At 36.9% G+C, this 13,318-nt stretch overlaps 1 protein-coding gene across 1 annotated transcript in view; it reads left to right on the forward strand.

The window, feature by feature from the left end:
* Vegfc (vascular endothelial growth factor C) overlaps positions 1-13,318 on the forward strand; it is a 99,749-nt gene that overhangs the window by 69,512 nt on the left and 16,919 nt on the right. The window contains exon 4 of the mRNA XM_051169498.1: positions 11,828-11,979. Coding sequence (XP_051025455.1) covers positions 11,828-11,979 — 152 coding nt within the window. The remainder of the gene's footprint in view (positions 1-11,827; positions 11,980-13,318) is intronic.

The following is a 13,318-nucleotide window of genomic DNA, read 5'->3' on the forward strand; positions in this document are numbered from 1 at the left end:
TGTCTCAGTCATGCTTTAGAGCCCTTTGAGTGATCAGGGGAAGAGGTGCCTGTACATCAGGCCCTGTGAAGTGACTTACTGCAAGCCAGAGGGTCTTACATTTTATTTGGAGAGTGAAGTAAATATGTTTTTTGATCTTGTGATTTTTGATGCTACGTTTTCACAAAGAAAGAAATTAATGCATTGTAAGCTCTGCTCATCTAGTAGGATCAAAGCCTAGTGAAGAAAACAATAAATATGCATGGCATAATATAATTACATGTGTATGTACAGACTATATATCACCTATAGCGCAAACAGGACGTAGAATATATGTCTCCATGCACTGTGTATACACTCATTCATTGCGGGCGAACTTCAAGAAGAATCAGTAGGATCTGGAGAGATAACACAGTTGTTAAAGTGCTTAATTTGCCAGCACAACATTCTGAGTCCGTTCTCTAGTATCGATGGCTGCACAGTGATAAGAGTTTATAACTCCTGTGCTAAGGACCCAGAGATAGGCTCGGTGGCTAGCCAGCCTAACTCAGAAGGAAGCCCTACGTCTCAGTGGGAGTAACAAGATATGATGTCAGGAGCTAACCTCCGGCTTTCCTAAGTACATAAACTTGCAGTTTCACACATACACGGTCGGGGGGGGGGGGGGGGGGGGAGAGGAGAGAGAGAGAGAGACAGAGAGAGAGAGAGAGAGAGAGAGAGAGAGAGAATAATAAAGCATTTTTGTTTAACAATAAAACCGTTTTAAATGTTTAAACCCTCTGGTTATAGAAATGTAGCAAAAAATATGTACTCAAAATATAAACCTAAATAATTACGTTTTGTGGTGTAATGAAAATTGTATCAGATGGACAGTTTGACAGCACACATTAGCTGATCAACAATATCATACCAGCTAAGCAATGTCTTACTCTAATATAATGCCAATGACTGTGAAAATTAAGACAATTCTTTTGATTAGCATGGTCTGTCTTTGTAAAATTTAATCTTTAACCCTAATTTGAAGGTGTAGGTGAAGGTACTAGAACAGAGGGGAATAGATGATCCCTAAGAATTGAAGAGAGCCAAGAAATCTGGACAGAGATAGTATATTAGGAGCTGCTGAGTTATTGTTAAATCCACCAGGCCTTGATTGTACCGTAACCTAATTCTAAAAGCAATGAGCATCCTTTAAGCTGGACACTGACAATATTAGACATGCGTTGTTTACAATAGGATGCTGATGTAAGCCTGGGACCAGGGGACAGATGTGGAAGAGGGGAAGCTGACTATGTAAAGCAGAAAGAATGGTATCACAGTAACTGCGAAGAGAAGCACAGAGATCTTGATGTACTGCCAGTGGAGAACAGGGCTTCAGGGAAGTTGAGGTGACTGCTCATATTTGCCTGAAGACTCCTCTTATCGACCTGCACACTCATGACTTCCCAACTACTGCATTTAGTTTTATAGTGACTCATCCCAAATCTTTTCCTGATTTCCATAATCCCTGCTTAAAATCCTGACTCAGCTTTCTCCTACGAAGTCAGCCAGTATGCCTACTCCTGCCTGAGAAGCAACTAAGTGAATCTCATTCTCTCCCGCTTTTCTCTCCTTTATTAAGCTACACTGTCATCAGTTTGGTCAAGCCAACTATTCTTTTGATTGAGAGTCCAATCAATAATTCCACTAAATAAACATAATTTCCAAATATCTCTGGAACTCAGATAATGTCTTTACTCTGATGTAGCCCACATTTATCTCTCACCAGGACCATAACAAATGAGTCTAACAGCTGGTGCCCCATATCCATACTTAGCTCCTTCCAACATACTTGTAACATTTTGTCGTGACATAAATCCTTTTCAGTAGCACTGTGTTCTTGAGTCTGGGCCAGCATTTATCCAGTGTACTAATAAATTTGTGTTTTCCGGTTGGACTACCCACAAAAGCATGTCCTTTGATTTGTGCAAAGACACCAAGCTGAATACTTTTCATTGTTCTTTGAGAAACGATAGTCCATAATCCCTCGCTTTCAGCTCCCATCTGGTACTGGTTTTACCCTTAAAAGCTACTTTCCACTGCTACTTGGATTCCTTTAACTCTTGGATTAAGTTCACCTGCCAGTGGTTAAAGTATACTCCCCAAGTCTCCATTTATCCAGTGATGAGCTGGTCATACTCGCAGTTACTCATAAAAGCCATTTTCACATTTCCATAACATCATGATGTATTATTCCATAGCTTTTTTGTTGTTGTTGTTGCTGTTGTTACCTGTAATTTACCATCATTTCACTATCGGTCAGGTTTTTATTTTTACTTTGTTTTATTCTTTGGGCTTCAAATTCCATGAAAAAGAAAATTGTTTATTAAACTAGAGAATCCTTAGTGCAGTGTTTGGCACCTTGATAAATACTTGGCACTGAGTCGAATGAATATGTGAGTGAAAGGAAATGAATTCAAGACCAGAGGTCAAGTTTTGAGTATGCTTATTTCATGAGTTTGAAAGCCCTAAACAGTGCAGACACAAGAACAATGTTGGGCATAAAATTCCAGCGAAGTGCCTGGGTCTTTTGTCTTTGAGTTGGGAGAAAGCATCATGATAATAATTGTTGTTTGAAATGAAGTATAATGTGCTTATTAATACCAAATTAACTTATCAGAAGAGAAAGGCAAATGCCAAGGTAAAGCCAATATTCGTTATTTGACTCAGTCCCTACTGAGGTCCCTACTTCCTTTCACTTTGTACAATTATGCTCTCCTCCTACTGAAACTTAGATGTTTCTCTTTAGACTAAAATAATAAATTTAACTTAAATTCAGTTAAATGAGTGCTGCTTCATAGTGTTTTACAGTAAATAGTGATGTGTACATCTTGGTCAAATTGAATTTAGTACGTGGCCAAGATAATTAGTATTGGGGCGGGAGAAATAATGCAGAGAGGAGTGGTGGTCGTATACAGGACCATAGTTCAAGTCCCAGCGCCGAAATCTTGCAGTTCACAAAGGTGTGTAACTCCAACTTCAGGGGCTCCTATTGATCTAGTCTGCACAAGCACCAGCACTCTGTTTACATACCTCAAAACACACACACACACACACACACACACACACACACACACACACAAAATTAAATTTGTAAAAATAAAATTAACACTCAACTAGCTATTAAAAGTAATGTGGGTGTTATGAATGAGAACTCCTTAGGTTTATGGAAATGCATTCAAGGAGTTTTACATGCCCAGTGACTAAAGTCAGAAGCTCCCAAAGGCAGTAAAGAAATGTTCTGTGGTTGTTTCTGTTTTTACTAATACAGCCTTTCAAATCTTCTACTTAGTACTTTCTCTTAAGCTTATAAAAAGAAATTACCAAAGTACAATGTGGGAATGTGTGAAGATCTATCTAGTAAAAAGAAATAATAATAGTGTTTCTCACTACTAAATGTCTTTAAGATAAAAGAAAAAAAAACAAGCCTTAGTTTAGTTTTGTTACTGTTTCAGACACATATTTTAGCAACCAAAGTCACCAGCCCAAATCATCCAAACTTAAAGAATACCAGAGACTCAAATGTTGTGCTACAAATGTTGATTTTTTTTTTAAAATGGAAACTTCGCAGTTTGTTTTTAAATGGGTCTCTGTGAAAGGCAGGTTATCAGAATGCTTGAGGGAGCCTGCTTCCACTTGCAAAGTAGAACCACATGGGCTGAGCATTCCAAACCAAAGTAATCAATAACAACTGCATTCAAGGCAGCCCGCATATAGATTGGATGCCATCTTAACCTCTTGCATAAATATGTCCTAAGTATATTTTCTTATGTGACATTGTATATTTAGGAGATAAAACCAAAAGCTAATGTGAATCTTGCAGAAAGTAAGCTACTTGGTGATGAAAGCAAAAGCAGAGGAAAGGCATCTGCTTTGAAGCCACATGTGTGGAGTAAGAAGTTCTTGGAATGTTCCTATTAACCCTAAATGTCATCCTGAAGATGGGAATTAATGAAGAAAATGGACTAGGACCACAGGTCTCATTGGGAGGCCTGAGGTTTGCTCTCAAGAAACGGAGCTCTTTTTGTATAGTCATTAGTACCAGGCTAGAGCCGCCAGCCTAGCCTTTGTGAACTAATTTTAAGTGTTATTTAAAATTCAGTATTTACATCTCAAAAAGAAACAGCAATTTATGTCTCATTTTTCTATAGAAATAATATAAACATATGTGTTGCCAAAAACATTCCTTTATATTTTATATTTAAGTAGAATGTAACATACTGTTTAAAAGCATAATATATATTAGTCCACAGTATAAAATGGAACTTTGTAGTACAAGCAGAGGCTGTTCTTTTGTACCGTAGTTAGAAATATTTCTCCCAGAATGCTGCAGGGGTGTGCAAGATTAATTTATTCCACCCATATGTATTCATGCATTTTATAAATAGAGTGTGATTTGTGCTGTATCTTTAACAAATTAATATTTGGCAAGTACAGTTGTTAGAAAACAAGTTTCATCTTGATTTGAACAAAGATATCTCAACCAGGAAGAATTAGCAGAAAGTTATGCAGTAATAATATTATCCTGAAGAAAATAATGAAGGAATCTGTGGGAAAACACTGCTTTTAATCAAGTAAAAATATTGATGATGCTAATAATTGTATCAAAGACTCTGAAGACTCCCAATGTGAGGGTTTAAGTGATTTGTGACACTGTATGAATTCCATGCACCTGATATGTCAAAATTAGTTCAGAGCTGAATATCAAAATTATTCTACCTGCTCTTCATTGCTGATCTGATCTGAGTTCCACAGCCTTTGAACAGCAGTGTGTGCAAGCCAGAACGCTAAGTTTAACCACTTTGAATTTCTGCCTGTTCTCATTTGTAGGAATGATTAGTTTAAATGTTTTACAGTTTTAAGTCTGGTTTTACTATTGTTACTGCAACCTCCAGCCACAACCTTTTATTCTGAGTGTGCTCAAAGTTGGGGTAATTAAAAAAACAAAAAACAAAAAACAAAAACAAAAGAAAACAAAAACGAACTATAGTTTAGATATGACGATGTTTTAAATGTCTCTATTTCGGATCGTATTTATATCCAAAAATATCCCTATTAAATTTGGTAATAAACTTTAGCCCAGGATATTCCCAATGATGAAGTTCTGCATCCTCTTTTGACCAGCCTGTGAGATGCAGAAAGATGGAAACTGTTAATCTGCAGCAGTTTCTATGCTGGGTAAACACTATTGTTCCAAACTGTGCTCTATTAGAAGTCCATTCTTGTTGGTGAAAATTAAACATTACATACTCTTATTAAAGAATGCCAGGAGATAAGGCCAGGAAACCTAAGGTCAGAAATATTTCCTATTTACCCTTATTTAGCACATGTCCACAGAATATAAAATCAGATATTGTTCAATTCTCAGGCTTTAAAAAAATGCCTTCTTTACATGTGTGCCTTTTAAAAATCTGTCCCAAGGCCAAAACAAAACATGCAAATATATATAACATCAGTGTTCATAAGTCATATTTTAACACTTAAAATTTAAATGAATTATAAATTAATGTTGTGTTGTTCCGGAAGTACTTTCTTTAGAACAATAAGTCTGTTTTAGTAAATATCACACTGTAATTGGTTACCTGCTGAATAGACATGCTAGATATAGACCGTTATTCCTGAATTTAAGCAATTTGAATTTAAGTGAATAAAAACCGCTACTATGTAGCATTAAAATGCAAATTAGTCTGAGAGCCCAGTGAGTATAGTATTAAAGCATAATAGAGTCCACTTACTCTGTCCACTATGGGTAGGTTTATATAGATCGTTTCTCTACTGACAGAAGATTATAGTTAAACATGATGTTCATATTTCATGAACTGGCCAGAGAAGATTTCACATGAGTATTTCACTGCTGCTACTTGTTTACTAAGAACATTTATTAGAAACTCTCTGGTACCTTAAAAATCCTATAGTATCTATCACTATTGTGTGCTATATGTGCACAAGGCCATACACATCTCTGTGTGTATCAGTGCATGCACACATGTGTGTTCCACTCATCCTCACTGATAATTATTGTTAACCACACACTGCATATGAGCAAGCATCATTATTGATGACTATCATCCTGGAATTCCAGCAAGGACTTTAGCAGCTTTTATAGGGTGGTCAAGAAATCTGAAGAAAGAAAGTAATTCAAGCAGAAATTTAGTGTGTGTGTGTGTGTGTGTGTTAAACTATTTAACAAAGATTTACATTTATCTTGGGTGCTGCTGTTGTAATTCAAAAGGATGATTGTGGAGAAGGCAGAATCAAAACTCATCCCTACTCATCACCATTATCACCACTGTTTTGTAGAAAATGAAATGGAGACTTAGAATTGAGATACTTGTGTCTAAGCAAAAGTTATAAATGGTGATTTCAGGACTTGTTATTTCTTAAGACCAAGCCCGTGGTTATTGTTTCACACTTGGAAATGACTTAAGCAACCAACTATTTGGAGAGTAGCTAAATTTAATCTGAAAGTGGCACGTGCATTTCTAAAATGCACTTCTAGTTATTGATTATCTACTTGGTTTTTTACAAGTCTGTGTTTCGTAAGCATTTATCATCTTATTAGGGAAAGAGGCATATGTATTCATTCTAAGTTTAGCTTATAGAGTTTAGCAGAGCTATTGAAAACCACAAATGAGCCTGCAAACTTGAAAATGTACCGGAGTTTGGAAAATAAGACATGCTTTCATCCACATCCACATACAAGGCAATACAGAAGAAAATCAAGAATTAGGGAGGCCCCATGAATAATCGGCAAGACCTGGCATAGGTACAGTTAGCCTTTTGAAGTTGGTAGATGGATAAAAAAAAAAATATTACGTATATTTCCTGGATTCCTAACCTTTCCCCACTTACATATTCAAACACAGAATGAAGAAGAACTTAAGTCAAAGCTTGAAGTTGAAGGATGTACTTCAGAAGAAAAGTTTTTGCGTTCAGCCTACTTGTCCCTGTAGGTCATCACACTTAACCCCTATCAGCCTTCCCACTCCCTACTTAGCCACAGTGAAAGGTGACAGTGTTGATTGTGATTTTGTTTTTCTTGAGTTCGGTTAACTCTAAAAAAAATTTTTTTGTTGTTTTGTTTTTGTTTCTCTGAAGCACCACTGCAATCGTAGCGCTTACAAAAGCCCTTCAGTTTACAGCAAAAGCAACTCTGAACAAGGTTGTGTTTTCAAGTCTCTTCACCTGTTACATCAGCCCTCAACTTGTTTATTCCTCCGCACATTTCTTCCTGCTTTTGGAAGCTTACAGCCGTGTTCATTAGTCTATAAATATGCTTTATTAATACATGATTTCACTGTCCTCATCTGACCAAAACGTTCTTCAAGGTCTTGCTGCTAAATACAGCCCCAAATTGCGTGAGAGTGAGATGATGAGATTGAATATTACCAACCAGGTTGTGGAAATGCTTCCATGATCACTGAGGCTGCTCGCTGTGGCCTTCTAGGCCCTTTCTCCTTTTGGGTAACAGGGTAGAAGTAGCCTGGAGCAGCTCTAACACTGTGGATAAAGATGGTCCTGCTAAGCCACGAGGGCAGGGCACTTAAGCCCTTCTCCATGGCTGTTATCTCCAACAGTACCGTGTCCATCACTGTTGGATTCTGTGCTGCGCCGTCACGTAAGACAATGCCAGCTCTTGCAATAGGAAATCTTCTGTAACCACAAAAGCCCCAGTGGCCTGCCACCTCTGAATTCTTTTCCAGTCAATCTGGTCCCTCTTCCTGTCCCTGGTCCTTTTGTGGCTCCTCTCTTACAGTAAGCTTCTGCCCAGCCACATCCCACAGCACTGTGTGCTGTGTTCCTAGTCATCACCTAGTTCCTAACGTACTTGGTTTCCAGGAAGCATTTGCCCAACACTTTACCTCTTTCAAGTTCTCTCCTTCCTTGGCTCATTTCTGTTGCTCATTCCCTCCTGGCCTTCTCCGTTAGTAGTTTGCCTTTTCACCTGATATTTACAGGTTTATTTGCCTCCACAATTAGTGTGCCCTTCTCTCAGGTTTCTATTATTACACGAGCTCTCTTCTCGTTTTCAATGATCTCATCGAATAGCACATCAGTATCCATGATTTTACGCACAACTCTGATACTGACAACTCTTACACGGCTTGCCCTCCTACAGCTCTAGACACAAGCATTTAACTGTTTATTATATAATAATAGTAGACTTTTATTTATTGAACTACAAACATTATCTTTTGCATGATTTTAGGATGTAAGACACATTAAATATGTACATATAATATACACATATAAATATAAAATCATATAAAAATTAAGAACTGAAGCACAGCTCCAATTTTGATCATGTACAAGAGCCAAAGCTATGTCCTCAATACAAGAAAATTAAAGAAATAATTTATAAACATATTAATATTCTTCTTTTTATGCAACTTTATGTATCTTCTATATTGGTTTCTGTTATTGTAGGTTTAGTACGTGCCCTAGAAATTTAAAATAGTTATAATTTACGCAGACCTACGAAATCCTTTTATGAAATAGCTATCTATAGATAACGGATGTCTTTCTTTATATCATTTCAACAAATGAGAAGTCTCATGCCCACCACATAAGGAAATGCATGCTCACAGAAGATTTGCTCAAAATCATAATTCTTGCCATGTTGAGAGCATATATTACCCATGAAAAATAGGTAATATTTTGAAAAACCACATATCGCCTTGAGAATGTATGCAGATACCATGCAAATATTAACATTTCTATAGCAAACAATATACATAATCATATCCATGTACACTGTACTATATAATTTTCTTTAAAATCCCATGAAGCAGCACATCAGGTATTATCTTTACTTAACTTATTATTAAAGAAAAATATATACCTTGGAAAGGCTTAACTACTTTTCCAAACCTATACAGTTTTTAAATATGGGAGATAAGAAAAATGTCCTCTCTGGGCATAGTCTTTATCTATCTTTTATGAATACATTATATTTTGCTAAAAAGTAGTTGAATTGCTTAATGTAGATGGAAGTGCCCTTCAAAAAAAGAAAGTGTGCATTGTATAAGTTAGATGGTCCTTTTTTATATATGTACATTTATTTTCCTAGATACCTTAAAAACATTAAATTTCATATTAACAGTACTGTGTATTGCTTAAATATGCTCACACTGTGTAATCAAGTTAAATACCTATCTCTACAAATATTTATGACTTATTTAGGAAAAAAATATTGAAACCACTTTTGGCTTTTTTTTTTTTTTTTTTTTTTTTTTTTATAACATATTTTTTTTTTATTAATTTATTCTTGTTACATCTCAATGTTTATCCCATCCCTTGTATCCTCCCATTCCTCCCCCCCCCCCCCATTTTCCCATTATTCCCCTCCCCTATGACTGTTCCTGAGGGGGATTATGTCCCCCTATATATTCTCATAGGGTATCAAGTCTCTTCTTGGCTACTTGCTGTCCTTCCTCTGAGTGCCACCAGGTCTCCCCCTCCAGGGGACATGGCCAAATGTGAGGCACCAGAGTATGTGAGAAAGTCGTATCACACTCTCCACTCAACTGTGGAGAATATTCTGACCATTGGCTAGATCTGGGAAGGGGTTTAAAGTTTACCTCCTGTATTGTCCTTGGCTGGTGCCTTAGTTTGAGCGGGACCCCTGGGCCCAAATCTGCCTATCATATTGTTCTACTTGTAGATTTCTAGGACCCTCTGGATCCTTTTATTTTGCTGTTCTCCCATGTGTCTCTCATTTAGAGTCCCAATAGGATGCCTTCCCCTCTGTCCCAGTTTCCTGGTAAGTGAAGGCTTTCGTGGGACATGCCCCTTGGGCTAGTATGCAGATATAAGTGAGTATATACCATTTGATTCTTTCTGCTTCTGGGTTAACTCACTCATTATGATCATTTCTAGCTCAATCCATTTATCCACAAATTTCGGGAATTCCTTGTTTTTAATAGCTGAGTAGTATTCCATAGTGTATATGTACCACAGTTTCTTTATCCACTCTTCTACTGAGGGACACTTAGGCTGTTTCCATGTTCTGGCTATTATGAATAAGGCTGCTATGAACATGGTTGAGCAAATTTTCTTGTTGTGTGCTGGAGCATCTTCTGGGTATATTCCAAGGAGTGGAATAGCTGGGTCTTGAGGAAGCCCTATTCCCATTTTTCTGAGATAGCACCAGATAGATTTCCAAAGTGGCTGTACTAGTTTGCATTCCCACCAGCAATGAAGGAGTGTTCCTCTCTCCCCACATCCTCGCCAGCATGTGGTGTCGCTTGAATTTTTGATCTTAGCCATTCTGATGGGTGTAAGATGGAATCTCAGAGTTGTTTTGATTTGCATTTCCCTGATGACTAAGGAGGTTGAGCATTTCTTTAAGTGTTTCTCCGCCATTTGATACTCCTCTGTTGAGAATTCTCTGTTTAGTTCCAAGCCCCTTGAGATATGCAATACACAATCACAGTAAGTAGTCCCTTCACTGTGAAATAGCACCCCAGAGCTAATTGTAACATTCTAACAGCAGCATGTCCTCCGACTCCTCCCAAGTATCTGGAGAACAACATTTCTACTCTTAAATTTGATGATAAAAGTTACTTTATTTTTCACATGTATACGAGAACACATAGTACCTGTACTTCTGTGCCTGGCTTATTTCACTTAACAAGACCTTCAGGTCCAACCATGTTGTCATAAATAATAGTATTCTTTCTTTATCTCAGTAAAAAACATCTTTGTATTGTGTGGCCAAAGTTGTCAAATGATATTAGCCTCTTGCCATTGTCAGCAGTTGTCAACCAATGGCATGCAACTACAACCAGGGGGCAGTTTCACAGCACTGAGGTATTTTACTCTTTGGAGCCCGTCTCAGATTGCCATAACGATACAGAATAATACAGGGTTCAATTGTCATTTCTTTCCTATAAATAGATATTACAAACAAGCATCTATTGGGTAAGATTTCATTTTTTAGCATTTTTTTTCTAGTAATAAGCTGGCTTATAAACCCTAGGAATTGAAAACCATTTAGTCTATGTATTCAAGTTAAAACTTCATTATTTCTCCCCGTTTGAGAACTGAAGTTCTCCATAAACTAGGAGTATAAATAAACACCTTAGCTTAGCTCCATATTCAGACTCTAATTCAACACAGCATGTAAGATGTTCTACTTTATTTTTAGCTCATTTTTATAAGGTCTGTCAAGGTTGCAGTAACACAGCTTTGTTTGTTAAAAAAAAAATGCAATGCTCATTTTTATTTCAAATGTTGTAAATTCTTGAGATCTGAGATGTGTAAAACTTTCAAGGAGAAATTTTATTTGGAGTGAAAATTAATTTCATAAGTATAATTTATGTCTGCGGATTCAGTTTGCATAAAATAGGACTTAGCTAGGCATTTCTAGGCTGTGAGGCCAGTAGCTTTGCTCATAAGTCAGGAAGATATTTACTACAGATAACTTATGTCACATTTTATATCCCTGGGCTTAAAGACCTTGATACTGAGTAACATGGAACTCTGAACTAATTACTTTTCTTTGAGCACACTGGTCTCATTTCCTTGCTTCGTGTCATTAGTTGGTACTCCTCATACTTTTAGTGTGGTCCATAACCAGTGGTGTGATGTAAGCATCTGAGCTGTTTATTATTGTGATGGAAGATGCTGTCTGGGAGCAAACGATGTTTTACTTTGTTATCCTTTGAAAAGCTTTAGTGCTCTGCCTCTGATACACAGTATCAAGCCATAGAAGCTAGCCTTATACACTCTTTTGCACTTCAACATGTACCATAAAAGTCCTCTGTAACATCCATATAATATTTTTTTTCTTCTTTTTGTCCCTTTGTAGTTGTTTGAAATTACAGTGCCTCTCTCTCAAGGCCCCAAACCAGTCACAATCAGTTTTGCCAATCACACTTCCTGCCGATGCATGTCTAAGCTGGACGTTTACAGACAAGTCCATTCCATTATTAGACGTTCTCTGCCAGCAACATTGCCACAGTGAGTATGAATGAAGTCTGTTTTTTTTCTACATCTTCTCCTAATATAAAATTATCTTCCAATAAACACAAGTTTATTAAAAGAAGCTTGTATAGACTGTTATATCTCTCATAAGACACAAAATATAAAATATTATACAATAAAAGTAACATTATACGGAGCCACCCATTGTATAGGCAGGGTGGTTCACACTATCAAAGGACTACCACTGTTCAAACAAATAGTGAGGTGGTCACATTGATTTATCCTCTTGATGTTGAATATTCACTTACAAATGATTTTTAAAGCTTAAAAATTTAAATCTTAATGATTTAAGTCTAAAACAAACAAAATTAACCATACACATTATGGTGATATATTAAGACATAGTTGAAATGTAACTCCTTACTCCTTATTTCAGCAAAGTTTGACTACTGAAATCTTAATTATTTGAATGTTCTCTTCATATTGCTTAAATGAACATTCATTCTATCATCTAGCATTCAGGTTGTTTTCCTTTCTTAACGTTTAGTTTAGCAAAGAGTAGCACTTGGTTAAAGGGAAGGACAGAGCACCAGTTCAGTCACTGTGAATAACTTGTACTGGAATATTGTTCATTGTCACTTGGGTCTTAGGAACTTTGAACTCTGAGACAAAGATGCATCTCAGTGTTTTGTTTTGTGTTTCTAGTGTATGTAATAGGCTAATCAAACATAATTTCAGCACTTATTAAAATAGCATAAGGACATGGACAATACATAGGACAGGAAATTAAGACAGGCTTTTACCTTCGGAGCCTTGACAGTAAATATACTACATAGTTGTCTTCCCACAATGTACTATTAGTAGTAACCTTCCCATGGTGTCTCCTAGTGCTAGACAACTTAATTTGGCAGATAAGTTGCCCTCTTCAGGACATTTTATGGAGAACTCTGTGATGGTTTGAATACTAACACCCATCTGTCCTCCTTTGCACAAAAATAGAAAGATCTCACTGATATCTGTGATGAAAATCAGTAATGTAAGAATGAAAAACAGCAACCTTATCTGAAGACCAGGCCCCATGTGTCATCGCATGCATGCAGCCCTTGGGGTGCTGTTCATTTCCTAGGTCCTGTTTCCTAGGACAAAGCATCCACTCTGAACACTTTGCGGAGCATGTCTGTGTTCATGGTTCAGATTTCATTTGAGGATCTGATCACATACTTGGATCCTAGTAATTTTTCTAGACTTATCTTCCATTTCCATATAGTTCTATTAACTGTATGGTAAATCCAAAGATTAGTTCAATTCTTTGTATTCCTCTATGTATTTATATAGCATGAAGTCCTCAGATTCTTTTCAGACTTTGTAATCTAGT

Source organism: Acomys russatus, chromosome 27 (assembly GCF_903995435.1).
Source record: "Acomys russatus chromosome 27, mAcoRus1.1, whole genome shotgun sequence".
In the NCBI taxonomy this organism is placed as follows: domain Eukaryota; kingdom Metazoa; phylum Chordata; class Mammalia; order Rodentia; family Muridae; genus Acomys; species Acomys russatus.